This window comes from Neolamprologus brichardi, chromosome 16, assembly GCF_056152115.1.
Source record: "Neolamprologus brichardi isolate AB-2024 chromosome 16, ASM5615211v1, whole genome shotgun sequence".
Classification (NCBI taxonomy): Eukaryota; Metazoa; Chordata; class Actinopteri; order Cichliformes; family Cichlidae; genus Neolamprologus; species Neolamprologus brichardi.
The window spans coordinates 22,769,513-22,783,955 of record NC_142119.1 but is presented as its reverse complement, the minus strand read 5'-3'; the positions used below and the strand labels follow the sequence as shown (position 1 = coordinate 22,783,955).

General features: G+C 41.5%; 1 protein-coding gene across 1 annotated transcript in view; it reads left to right on the top strand.

Annotated features, from left to right (window-relative positions):
- The first annotated feature begins 7,803 nt into the window (after positions 1-7,803).
- The window catches only part of anos1 (anosmin 1), a 40,836-nt gene continuing 34,196 nt past the window's right edge, over positions 7,804-14,443 (top strand). The window contains exons 1-2 of the mRNA XM_006788374.3: positions 7,804-8,054; positions 13,566-13,613. Of these exons, the coding sequence (XP_006788437.2) occupies positions 7,863-8,054; positions 13,566-13,613 (240 nt within the window). The 5' untranslated portion in view covers positions 7,804-7,862. The remainder of the gene's footprint in view (positions 8,055-13,565; positions 13,614-14,443) is intronic.

Below are 14,443 nucleotides of genomic sequence, written 5' to 3'. Positions count from 1 at the left end.
AACAACTTTCCGAAAACAGCACTTGTGACTGGGCTTTAGTATTTGACAGTACAGTGTTTCAGCGTAATGTGGTGTAGCTCTATGGAGTTTGAAAGATGCACGCTAAGCAGTAAACTAAAAGCTTTGTTTTGTAGATAACTTTTCAGTTAAACATTGCACTACAGATTCTGTTGTACTGCATCTGATCCCACCACCTGGATTTGCCATCATTCAAGAATGAGACCCTGATCTTATTCTTACATTCCTTCACTTAATACATCTACTCCACCTCGACCCTATGGAACATTCCTCTTTTTTTCCCCCACAAACAACTATCCCTTGGGATTTTGTGCCGATCCTTAAACCAATCTTGTCACACTCTGCTGCAAACTGCCTGAAGCTACAGTCTGATGAAGCTAGAAGGGCTATTTTCTCTGTAAATTGTAGAAAAATTCGGATGAATTTCTGTGCATATTGTAGCATGAAGGGATGCCTCCATATATTTTTTTTGCAGCTTACTTATGTAACCAAATCCTCCCTTACCCTCTTTAATTGTTTAGTTGCCTATCTCTTCCAACGTGTGTGATTTCATTGTTTATTTTTTATACAAAAATACTATTAAAAATATAAGACTCCTGTCATTAAAAAAAGTTCAGTCTATTAAATTTTAAACCACTGGAGCTGCTTTTGACAAGCGCATCTCAGTACTTAAAACTGTTGCCTTGTGTACGTGTTCTCCTCTGCACAAATGGTCAAAGACGCTTCTCAGTAGCTTCGCTGCCTTTTGCCCCTTGCACGTCTTTTACATGGTTTACGGTAGGAGCGTTTCCTGCCATAGAGCTGGGGCTGACCTCCTAACAAAGAACAGGTTCAATCTGCCTCCCCTCCCCCAACGCAGGAAGCTGATGAGGGTCACATGACCTTTCTAGACAGCACTGAGGAGCAATGGTAATATGTAAGGGTGGGGGAAGGGAGCAGCTAGTCACACCAGTCTTGTGTTGTTATTAGGCTGGAGAAGTGTGGGGAAAGCCTAGTCAGTTGCAGGGGAATATCCAGTCAAGTATCTATTTCTCATCGTGCTCTGGTGTCTATTTACATACTGGATTTAGTTCCCTAAACCCTCCTGCTTTATTCACACTATAAAAGGAACACGGGCATTGGACCCGGTCTGGAAGAAAGGGCTCCCTTATTTATGATTTTTGTGTCTATATGTTGATGAATAGACAAACGTACAAGCTTGGGAAATTCAATAGTAGCAAAACAAAAGAAAACAAACAACAACAACAAAAAAACCTTGTGTATGTGAATACACTGTAATACACCTCCTCCTCCTCCACTGTCTCCCTCCCCTCCCCCAATCATCCACACCAGCTAGAGAGAAGGCTTTTTGTGGTGCACTGTTATGTCATAACCTACAGACCTATTTTTCAGACAAAGCAAAACAGACTGCGGGAACAAACATCTCTATTTGCAGCTGAAACACTTTGGTTTCACTTAAGAAAAACAGATGTAACAGTTGACAGAGCGGCGCTCCGATCAGCCATTCCTTTTGAGATCTGCTCCAAACACGCTGCTTAAATATGCCATTTGCTCACTCAGCCGTAATAATTTTCACAAGAAAAACTGACTGTTTAAAAAAGAAAAATATTTGTGTTACTTTGGGAAGCCACATTCCTACACTCCTCAAAAATGAATTCAGGGAGGGGGGGGGGGAGGCAGAGAAGGCGGGAAAGCAGACAGATATCAGAGATTCATGGATCGAGGACAAAGGTCAAGGGTTGCTGACCTGCAACCAACGGACTTGCTTTGCCTTTCCTCCCCCTCTAGCACAATAGCAGTCAATGGCTTTACAACGTTTTGTTCTTACAGTGGCATTTAAGCCTTTTTAAAAGAAATTCCCCCTTAAGCTCCTCAGGCCATAATGGTTATGTTGTACCTTAGTTTCAATCTAGTTTTACATTTTAGACATATTAAAGTCTACATTTTAATAAAACTCATACAAATTAAAAATTGTAATGTAAAAATGTAATGTAAAATATATATATATATTTTACATTACATAACAATTATACAGTCACAGACACAAGACTCAACTACAGTCTTAAGTCTGAGACTTAGAATTAAGAGAACCATTTGTTCTCTTAACTGCCATTGCAGCTATTTGTGCGTTCTATGTTTACAGGATATACCAGCCTCCTTACCTTCTTTAAGGCCACTGATGAGATGACCAGACACAATGAACACAGCATCCTTAAGGTATAAATATTCTTGTAAATATGTCCCCAATATACACAGTTTGATATCAAAACACTTAAACAAGCTTAATAATTTATAGCAATTTTATGGGGGGCACTGGCTATTGGTCATGGACCCTTTGGGGTCCTGAGACCTCCATTTGAGAACCACTGAGATGTACTACTTTTTTGTGTTTGTTATGTTAACCGACTAAAATTGTCAATAGCTAAAATATAATGTTATGTTATTTGATTAACCATGCTTTTTCTTGTTTTATTTATCCCCTCCTGCTTTTTTATCATTACTATTTAAGTTAGTCTAAATGAAATCTATGGAAACCAGGCTAGAAAGCCCAGCATATATCTGAACTCTTGCCAGGAGGTTCTCAGATGAGCTGTGTCTATCTATCCACTGTATTGTTAGCTTAGAAGCTTGTGGATGGGGATGTCTGATGTGTAGTGTTTTGCTGGTTTCAGCCTCTTGCTTTGTCATGGCAACATAATGGCGTGTAATGAGCTACCACTCGCTTAGACACCCAATACAGCATTGTGACTTGTCATGCTACATAATTACTCTTCTGACCCACGGATTTCAGAGATGATGGCTGTTGCAGTTGTCTCTGCAGTTGCTGTCGCCTCTTGTGATGATCTGCGCGAGACAAAGAGCAATTTAGAGAGTGATTGAATTGTATTTCAGACAGGAAAGGGTTTCACACGTCACAATAGAAGTCATTCATTTGAAGCTGATATGCAAAATCATAACTGAGTGCATCCCTAGCACCTCTCTACCAAATTAGGTTATAAAACTTTGATAAATCCTGTAGCATTTTGAGATAGTTGGGTACATAAAAAAAAGCATTTCAACGTTTTAGCGCGTGTGCATACATGCATGTGTGACACAGACAAAGAAAGATTACATTGAGTTTTGAAAATGTGTTCTATTTTTCATCATATCTGATAATTGTTTGCCTCAGACAAGAGAACAAAATCCCCCCTGATAAATTCTCCATTGTTGGATATTAAGGCTGGATCATCTCCTGGAAAATATTGTGAGAAAAAGATAGATAGAGAGAGAAAGAGAGAGAGGTTGGGCGGGGGAGTGGATAAGAGAGAGAGGTCTCAAAGGCTTGTCTAGACCTCAAAACTTGCCTGTGGTAACATTGCCATCTAGTGGTACCAAAAAACCCTCCCACAAATTACAGCTATTGAGACGTCCCTGTTTGGTTAACATGGGTTAAACACACAGGTTTCCTGAATGTGTCCTCCTTATGTCCTCTTACTTTATTTATTGTATCCAGTCTGAAAATAAACACCACCCTATGCAGTTATTATCATCCAACCTGCTAACAGCCGCAGAGGGATGGTCAGCTGTCAGTCAACCATCACTGTCTAAACTGAGACCAAAATGTAACTTCAGCTCTGAGTGGGTGGTTTATATGTGAATAACAGTTTTTGCTGGACTATCACCCCCGAGTGATTGCACAATGCTGCATTGTTTTGGGATGTGGCGAAAGAAGGAAAATATATCATGTGGACTTGTGTTCAGAAGTCCTGCACGCCAAGTAGGTTTTTCCAACCTCATATACAAGACAAATATTTTCACTGGGAATGTTAGAGAGTCTTGTGAACGCACGAATGAATAGACTTGATATTATGAACAGACAAAAGGGTGGCTGTAAGGCCAATGGGTGTATTTGTTTTTATCAATGAGACGGACTATTTTTATTACTTTAAAAACATAACCATTTACTCGTGATTCACCAGAAAGAATGTCTTTGTGCATGTGTATCATGGGGAGATACTCGGGGCCAGAGACAATGCATAGATTTCACGTCCAAATTGTGAATCAATATTCGCCCCCTTTTTTTAATCTGCAAGAAGAAAACATGCCATGACCTCTTTTGCATGTCATATCAGTATTTGGTGAATAAGAAATTGAATAATTCACATTCCTTTAATGCTGGGTAACCAGCTGCAGTTATCACAAGTAATATGACAGATCCTGAATTAATATACAGTGTGATAGTGATATTGTGCTGTGCTAACATCTTATTTGGCTTGTTACAAAAAATTAGAAAGGTGAATGTTTTTCTCTCCTCTGCTGCTTCTAGATTTATGATTTCTTTGCTTGACTTTGTAATGAAAGATTTTTTTTAATCAAAGGCTAGGTAGAGCTGATATAGCTAGATAATAGCTCTTGCACTGATGTCATTGTTGTAGCTTGCTCTTACAGATAGCCAATGTCTTTTTGATGAAATGTGGCAGCTGGTTTCCCTGGAGACTTGCTATCAGTTGGAAATTTGATTTATATTCATTTAAAGCAGATTAATCAGAAATCATATTAATTGGGGAACAAATGCAGACTCAGTATCAGCTAATATTACATAATCAAACTCCTCTATTATTCTATCTATTATGTCTCATACGCTCATTTATTCTGCGTGCCTTTTTTAACATACATTGCAATACATTGAGCACTCCCTGATTAACAATGCTTTTAGATGATCAAGGACAATTTACTGTTTAATCACAAGTACCCAGGCAACACTGATTCAAATGCCTGCCGACATCTACAGCATTACTCCACTTCCATGTTCAAATGCTCCCTTAAGCTTAACTAATCTCCATCTCTTTTGTTTGCTAGTGATCACAACAAAAGCCGGTGGTCCCCTCTGATCCGAGTGCCTCCCCACCACCACCATCAAAAGCGTGAACCCTGAGTCCACCTGCCCCTTTACTCATCAAAGATAGGCAAGTGTTTGATCGTCGTGCACCTTCTTTGTCAGTGAGTTTGCAGGCTGAAAACTGACACTGGTGTGTTGTCTTCTGAGATGTTTTTGTGAGCTCATGTTACAGAAACCCTCATTTTTCTTTTTTCCTCCTATTTGCTTCGAGACTGCACCCGGTCCCTTGCCACACCGGCATATCCAGTCATCTCTCAGAACAATGACTTAAAAAGAGAGCAAAAACGCTACATTGTTACCAAGGGTGTTCTTGAACAAAAGGTCCCACTGTGAAGAGAGAAGTCATTTTATATAATAATTCTATGTGAAGGTGGGGTTATTGATTGGCTGTTCAGCACATAATAATGAGAGAAAGGACACAATGACCCTTAAGGGTAGAGTACAAAGATGAGAGGAGTCTTTTATTAAAGGCAGTGTTAGGGTTGATGAAATGCTATTTACTTTAAGTTTCATCCTCTAAGCCAAGCATGACCTCATTAAGACTATGTGCCCTGAGTGCTATGTTGTATATGACTCATGAACAATTATATACCTTGAAGTCTATTTGCGGAGGTAAACACATGTTGCTAGTGGAGACCCATTGTAAACATGGGTGTGTAAAACAATTGTGTGATATGTGTCAGAGATAAAATCCAGTCAGACAACCATGGCCTCTTTTAGATAGCTTTATGGTCTTAGTATGCAATTAGAAGAGGCTTTTCCCAGTCAATGAAAGCAGTGAGTTGGAGGAAGATGTGTCCCACAGGCTGCAGGAGACATCAGGACCGCACACAGACAGTGTGTTTCCTTCACCACTATAAACTCCCCCCCCTCCCCAATTCATCACACATGGCTATAATAAGCCAACAAATTAAGCCATTATACTGTTTTTAAGGTACACAGACATCCGCGTTTAAATGTTTTAAGAGTAGCAAGGGATATCTCACCCCAAGTTCCATTGTATGTCTGAGACCACCAGGGAAATGAATGCACATCCATCTTATCATTAGAGAACTGTGGGATGATTTTTATGATTACAAAGACATATTTTTAGCATGACAGGCCAGAGCACTCGATGCTGCAGCCTGCTTACTCTCACTGAACAGATTGTTGACTTTTTATCATTGTCAAGGGACCTTTTTTGAATGGGAAGAGATATTTTTTCCTTTACTGTGTTTTCATGATCCCCATCATTGCTGTATGTGCAGTGCCTGCTATTTAAGATGTGTAAATATGGGCATATTACTTTTTCAGTGGCGAAACGGGTCAAACTACTTGGCATGTATAACTGGCCCAAAGCAAGACAGCGATTTAAGCCAAAACTAATGATGGTGTGCGAGTGCGTGTTCACTCCCACTCTGCATACAGTTTAAGAGCAACAGCTATAAAAGTTCATTATGCTGTTGCTGTAATGGGGTTCAGGAAAGTACTCCAGGAGCTGACAAAAGCTGGAGTGTCTTGTAAACCCTTGAGGGAACTTTCTAATTAAATACTCACTCCTTAACTTCAATAAATAGCAAAGATTTCAAGCTTTTCCTACATGTCATACTTTCTCCATACCTGGGGCGAAGAAATGATGCCAGAAGTCGGGAGTCCATATTGAGGAATTTAGTCAGGATGGTTTTAATAGTTTTCCATGTAGAATTGTTTTTCCAAGCTACTGTGAAGCTTGTAGGTGAGAGCTGGAGGGGAATGGGCTTCCCTGGGATGTTGGCAAGTGTGTCCAAGCCCATATGTGGTGGTTTAATACAGAAGACCATCTATGAAACAGTCAGATGAGTTGTATCATCAGTAAGTTTAACTCTTCTACATAATGTAGCGCAAACAGATTTATATGTGCACACGAGCTGATATGCTGCCAAAAAGGATTTCATAAATGAATTTATAATGGCAATCCAGACCTGGGGTTGGATGGATGAATGGATGGATTGTTTGTATGGATGGATGGACAGATTGTTTACTTGTCACCGAGAGCTTCCAGGCAAGAGGAAAAGACCACAGAGAAGATTCATTGATGTGGTAAAGAAGGATTTGCAGAGGGTTTAGTGCAACGGAGGAGGACGCGAGGGACAGGTTGAGATGGAGGCAGATGATCCGCTGTGGCGACCCCTAAAAGGAGCAGCCATAAGAAGAAGACCAAGTATATCTTGTAGCCTTTTTAAAGTTGATGTCAAATGAGGTTATCTCTAAGACTGCTAAATTAAAACAGAAACCCTGCATTTCAAACTGGAGCTTTGAAGACTTGAATGTCTAATGAACGTTCAATGATTCTGGGAGATTAAGTCAAGATATCCTGGCCTCAAGCTTGAGTCTTGATCATTTTCCTTTTAATATGTCTCTTATCCAGTGTAGCGATAGATCTAAAACCGCTTAAATACTTTAATTAATTGTGTTTGGCTTTAAAACTTGTAGACTTGTTCTTATTATACAAAAATATAATCAGATCAGCTGTCGTACACTTAGGCTACTGGTCAGAACTACAGATAGACTATAGATCTGTCATAGACTAGGAATCCAAAGCTATGTCCAGTACAAAAATACTTAGGTAGATGGAAGGTGCTGATTTAATAGACTACAGTTTCCATAACATCTCTTGTCTGTTGTTTATTTATTTATTGATTGATCTGCCCATTCCAAGTTTTGATTGCAGAGTATGACTTCTACTCAAGCCCTTCCTCCTCCTTTGCAGGCCTGCTCCCTAAAACAAACAGCCTTTGCTTTGGACAGAGTGAAGGACTATGCAGCAGTCTACCTGTTTTAACGCTCCTCGTGCCTGTCAGTCACCGCGGGATCCTCCAATAGCAGAGCTCGTGAGCCGTTGACTCCTCCCCAGTGTATAATTGAAGTTTCCTTAGTTTCTTCGCCGGAGCCTGCACGCAGTGTTGTCCGATCCGCGGAGGGGATTAAATGCAGAGCAGCAGGGACAATGTTTTCCAGGAGCCTGAACGTGTGTGTGACCCTGTGTTTGTGGATTACGGCGCTAACGAGCCCGGGGAGTGTGTCTGCGAGGAAGCAGGACGACTCTTTCTTCACTGCCAGTATTTATCGAGCAAGATGCGCCTCGAGATGCCTCAGTCTGCACATCACTCGCATCTCTGCGTTTTTCAAGCACTCTCAGGTACGAGCATGTGTTCACGGGAACTCCTGGCAATATGCGGGGAATCAGAAGCGAATGCGATGCCGTGCCGCTGCATGAATGGGAAGATGTGCCGGTCGATGATTTCCACACAGCCTAAGTCAAACCTGTTTATCCTGAGCCCATTGTGAGAAGGCTGGAGCAGGTCACTAATGAAGCCCGTGTAGTTCATTAGTTTGGTGCTCTGTTAGGAACAATCACTGTCACCAAACAACCCTGTCACAAATTTGGAGATTGAGCTTCACATTAATTATGACAGCTTGGCTTCCTTACAAAGTTGCTATATACAGAGTGTGGCCGTCTCTGTGTGTGTGTGTGTGTGTGTGTGTGTGTGTGTGTGTGTGTGAACGTGTGGAGTGGGAGGCTTTAAGCTATATCAAGCCTAATTAACCCATCTCAGTGTTTTGAGACAGAGACATTATGAATGCCTCTCACTTGAGCCAGCTTCCATTCATTACTTGCTAATTACTGGAAAATGAGATACCTCTCACTCATTTGAAATGTACTTTATGTTTCTTTATGTAGTGGGTAACTTTTCTCTTGCCTTGCGTTTGGAGACTTTTGACATTGGTTGTCCCACCAGCAAGCATGCTGTGACCCCGAGCGTGTTTGAAGCTCCTATATAAAATAGATGTATGCTTTGGTTGATTTGGCATGTGGTGTCAGAAGTTGTTTTTCACCCTCCACCGGACACACTGTTCTCTCCCAGGACTCCAGAGAAAAGAGCTGGTCACTGATCCCTCTCCCCTCTGCTCCTTTTCACCAGCTATCTGTCTGCTGACGGCCTTTATATTCACTTCATTTGCATTTGCAAGGCATGTCTTTCTCAAGGTGCATTAATGAATCCCTGATTGTCAGGAAACATTCTGGGGCGAGGTAAATTTGTAATTGGGTCTAATGAATCAGCAAAGCCCATTGCTTTATTTCTTTGGTACCAATTACTTTTACACTGAAAGCACTTATTGATTTGGTGTAGTAATGCAGGTCCGTGGGACACAGACCTTCTGCAGTTAATTTAAAGGAATTATATTAAGGGATAATAAGGCTGACAGATGAAGTGTCTTTATTCCAATGAAAAATCCCACAGTTTGTATTTCTTAAAGTGCAACTTGGCAAATAGTGTCAGGGATTAATTTAGAGAATATACAGTGTGTTGCAGCCCTAGGTTGCAAAGTTGGGGGGATTAAATTAGTGACCAGCCAGGAGGCCAAATAACTGATGAAGTCTCACCTCTAATGAACAGCTAACAGTCAGTATAATTGACTGCAGAGCCTCAGAGTCTGGTGCGCTCTTCAGCGAGGGGAAGATGAGAGGAAGGTGTTTGTCTAAAGAGAGGGGCGTTTTGTGGTTGGTGATAAGCAAGGGTGGTGGAGCAAGCTTGTGGGTCTAAGAATAGACGGCAATTGTTGATAATTTGCACGAACTGTCTTATGCACTGTTTTCTCAACAGTCCTTTTATGTGAGGATGGGGGGTCTGGTCAGCTGCAAAAACATGCCCTGCCAATCCCCATCCCCCACCCCCCCCACCCCAACCTCTACCCTCCTGGCCCTGCCAATAAATGCCAGCATCACACCTCATAGGCATGCACAGGATATATACATCAAGCTACCAAGTGCTGCTCCAAGGAGGTCACCTTCCTGCTAAATGCTGGCGCCCAATTGTGCTAAATGTGATAGGCTCTAATGTAATGTTGCCACAACAGTGGGGCATGCTCAGTCAGCACAACCCACAGGTGGATCTGCTTCCTCTGCCAGATCTTATTACAGCAACGGCAGCTTGGAGCTCCACTCCAAGGATCGACACGACAGACCTCTTAATTCATCTCGGACATCCTTCAGGGGTCATTTAATACTCAGTGGGAAAACCAAGACATGCAAGCCTTTCCATTTTAATGGAAATGAAAGACCTTGGCTGCATGTCAAACGTTTGCCTCCTGTTTCTTAATATTTTACTGTGTCTTCTCAATATCTGGTAATCTATATGGGCTGCTTATTTTGGTTAGGGTACAAGAGACAAATTTTCCTCTTAACACATTTTGCAGCTGGAATTTAAGACTGGAATGATACTTGGAGAATTTCGATGTTATTACAGATGTTATGAACACCCACGCGTCTTTCCTTTCTTTATGTGGCTGAATCAGAATGCAAATCAGAGACTTTGTTTTAATTGCCCCAGTTCTGAATTAGTGTGAAATGGAAACAAGCATAGAGTTGCTGAGTTAGGAAACCCATGGGTTGTCAGATTTATAGCATCACTAGATTTATTGATGCAATAGTATTTCCAAATAGAGATTTATTGGCATTTTACTCCACTTTTGGGGAACTTGTCACCCTAGTACAATAGACAGAGGGGAACACCCAACCATAAATATTAGCCTCGGACACTTTAAAATATTAAGAGCGAGCTGGGAGCCCCGTGCAATAATGTATTCTGAAAGCATCAGCCTTGTAGTGGATTATTTATGTGGGGACCTGTGAAGCCAAAAACAAGGTGTGTCCACGAGGTCTTGTTATTACATTCGGAGCAATAAAAATCTAACATCTTAAATTCAGTCATTCATCGCTTGTGTGCTGCATAGTCTAAGCATCTTGCCTGAGAGGTTTGTGTTTTAAGTGAAGGCAAGAAAAAACATTGGCGAGTGGTTTTTCCATGTCCCCTTGTTTTCGCCTTTGATATTAAATAACCTGCGGTGGAATCAAACCTCAGCCAGTGCTCGTCTCATGTGTGGAGTTTTTCATTAGTGAAGACAGCGGATGAATAAGGGGTCTATGTAGCTTGGCCTCACCTCTCTCCATAAATGCTTTTAAACCATGACAGTCATGTCTGTAAATCTCAGCCCAGAGTGCTGCTACACCCTGAGCTACCTCATTTGACAAATAAGCCTCATTCCCAAGTGGAGACAACTTTACACTAGTGTTGCTTTACATTTCTGAAACACCCTTTAATGTTAACACTGAACACGCACTGAACGCATTAGCTCACTTTCAGAGTGTCTGACAAATTATTCATATAATGTGAATAATTAATGGGCAGAATGACCACAGCCCTCACACCCACTCGAGTCGAAGCCTAAATCTCAGGCTCCTATATTTTGCTGCTGCGTATGTTCCCTTAAGGAGAAGTTATTTTGGTGATGCCTGACGACTCCTGAGATGTCAAAGGACACAGAGAGAGATCGTAGTCTGTCCTTTGAAGTCCAGTCTCCAGTTGACTTGGCTAGAAAAGTACGGGGACCTGTAGACCAGCTGGATTAAATGCAATTTGAAAATGTGATTAGTGGGAACCGCAATGCTTTTAATCCAAATCAGACGCCCATAGGAGACAAAGATTTCCAGTTTCAAAAGCTGGATTGGACTACTCAAAGATCAAAAGGCCTTTGTACATGTTCGTCTCAGTTTGTCTAGACAATGCAACACGCCCTTGCCCACCTGCTTTAATTCTCAACTGACAATGCCCATAGTGTATCTTTGTGATGTTTACATGCCTCATCTAGTCACTCCGCTGTCATCAACAAAGCATGGTTCACCTTCGTGCGTTTGTGCGCCACTGTCTGGTCTCCTCACACAGGAGAATATCTGGAAAGAGTTCATTCACTTGAGTCCTTGACAGTCCTCAGGACTGCATAATGTTCAGACTGCAGAGGAATGTCATGGTGAGTCAGAGGGATGAAGTCCTGACCTATAATTATTCCCCCGTTGGTCCCTGAAATGGTGGGGTCAGGCCTGGACAGCTGGGGCAACATCCTGCTGAGCCTCTCTGCTACGGGGATGCTGTCACAAAGCAAAATTAGCTCCTATGTGGATCTGGCTCTGTCTCCATTGATGGATGGGTAAAGAAAGGTGTCAAAAACAGGATTGATGATTTAGGACGTGGCCTTGAGTTGTGACAAACTGTATAAATTATCTGGAGGCATTGCCTGCCAGTGTAAATGTCAAAGTTTTATTGATGTGGTGACACTGACGGGGTTTGTTTGGTGGGATTGATGTTTAAAAACCACGTCAAAGTCTTCAGAAAACCTGCTGGTGCACACTAAATTTGAGCCAATTAACTCACATTTTTTTATTTCACATGGTAACAAAATTAAACTACTCCAAGTGTCCTTAGTACTTTTTCATCCTTATCTGAATTGTTTTTTTTTCAAGAGATTCTCTGAAGACATGACTGTCCAATCATGGTTTCCTTTGAAGCCTTTTCAATCATTATCCTTGACACAAAACGTAAAGCACCTACTGGTACTGGATGTCAAATTAAAGCCTTTAATGATAAGTTCTCAATGTCTCATGAGAAATTTCTTCTGGATTACATTGTGAGAAAATGCTTTGAACTTGACATTGAACTTAAGCAGACCTTTTGCCTGCAGACCCCTAAAGTTTGGCTTTATCTAACCGCTTCATTTCTTCCACTGGGATGCAAAGGGAACATCCAAAACTCAAGGCCAGATTTAAGTCAATGACTTTACATTCCAGCAATGTAACTCTATAAACACAGTCTCCACTGAGAATACTGTCATGGGATAATCTGTCATTGATCTTAAGTCTAGGAAATAATTAATGGTCAGATGATTATTTATAATGTCACGGGTGATTAAACCAACTGATGTTGCAGTTCCCGTGTGTGCTACACAACTTTACAGCTTCTTCGATTTGAGCTGTAAGGGAGTTACGGTTACGAACCAACCAAAAATTTGAATCCAGATGAATACGTCATTTGCATCTGCTGAATGTGGAAATGTATGAAACATTGTCATGTCAGTTTATAAGGTGATGACATGTCAATGTTGCTTTGCAAGTGTGCAGAAAATCAGCTGTTGCTGATCTGTCTTTCGCCATAATCACCAGGTCATTTATGCTAAAGCTCGAGCCTTCCTCTTGGTATCCAACCAAAATAATGTTCGCAGAAAAAAACAGCATAATTCTCAGTCCTTATGGAATAAGGGAAATGGCTTGAACAAGTCATTTACCTCCACTAGTCCTCCACTGTATAGTCCTCTGTATTCACACATTGAAGCTTTACAAAAACACGGCTCTATTAGGACCAAATGTTTACCTTGTCGGAGTGCCGAAGGTGGCACTTCGACCGCAATTAGAGCAAATTGGCTATATCTGCGGTCTGTGCAGGAGTGCTGACATTAGTTCCTCCTTCCGTGACCTCTGAGATGTCTGTTGAGAGATCAAACAAATTCACAGAAAAGCTGGGGTCACCATGCTCTGCTGAAACTGACCAGAGGTTTGCCCTCACCTTAGTGTGGTGACCCTGCTTTCCTGCTTGGGCTGCATGCGCTCAGCACACAAAGCTGACTCGCAGTCAGCCTTTCAGATTTCTGTGCTGTTAACATTATTGTTAATCAAAAAGGCCTTGGCCACCGCGGACGTATATTGTGAGAGGGAGAGGAAAGGGTCAAAGTTGCACATTGACTTGATGAATTGGTTATTATAAATGTTCTTTCAGCAGTATGTCTGATGACTGATGATGTTTTTCCTTCTTTTCAACAGAATAATGGATCCTTGGTGTGGTGCCAGAATCACAAGCAGTGCTCCAAGGTAACACAGTTTCATTTCTTCCATGAGTGAGACGCATGCTACATACATGCCTCGTTATCAAAGAATAATACAACATAAAGTGTACGAGTCACGACAGGACTAGTTTTGTCATGCCTGCGGGATTCATAAGCTGTTGACATAGACTGTCATGAGATAAAAACCATAGTTGATCGCTCCTGCTTTCATTGATACCCATTTGCTCTTGTAATTGGAATACAATTAAAGAAGATCTGAAGAGATTAAAGGTGTGTCAACTTATGAAAGCAGAGCGTGATTGGTTTTTTTCTTTCTGCTGTCATTTGGAGTTTCACTCGGATGCATTAAAGTATGTCTCCCGCAGGGCTTGTTTGAGTTCTGTGCCCTGTCCCAAAGAAGGTTGATACAAAGCCTGTGTTGACAGCTCCTCTGAAAAGATGGTGCTGACATATTCTATCAGACTCTCCTGGAGATGTTGACAAGGTCCTCAGAGATGCGCTGTATAGACTGTGGACAGAGAACATGATGGGGCTGAACTAAGGAGGATGTGTTAGCGGAGGTCCAAGTAGAAATGCTTGGAAATGCTTTGGTATCTGTCAAATGCTCTCATTTCCCGCGCACAGGCATTTAAACCAAGATCCAGCAATGTTGGACCTCTTTGAATCAAAATAGGGCATACACAACACGCATATTTGCAAGAAGACAGGTTTTCCTTTCATGAAGCATCAGATGTTTCTTTTTTTTCTCTTTTTCCTCACTTATATGTCCACCTTATATGTCAAGGTAGCTTGGTGAGGACAAATTCGATAACTTTTCCTCGCATGCCTTTATCAGTCTGCAGTTAGAGAGGAATG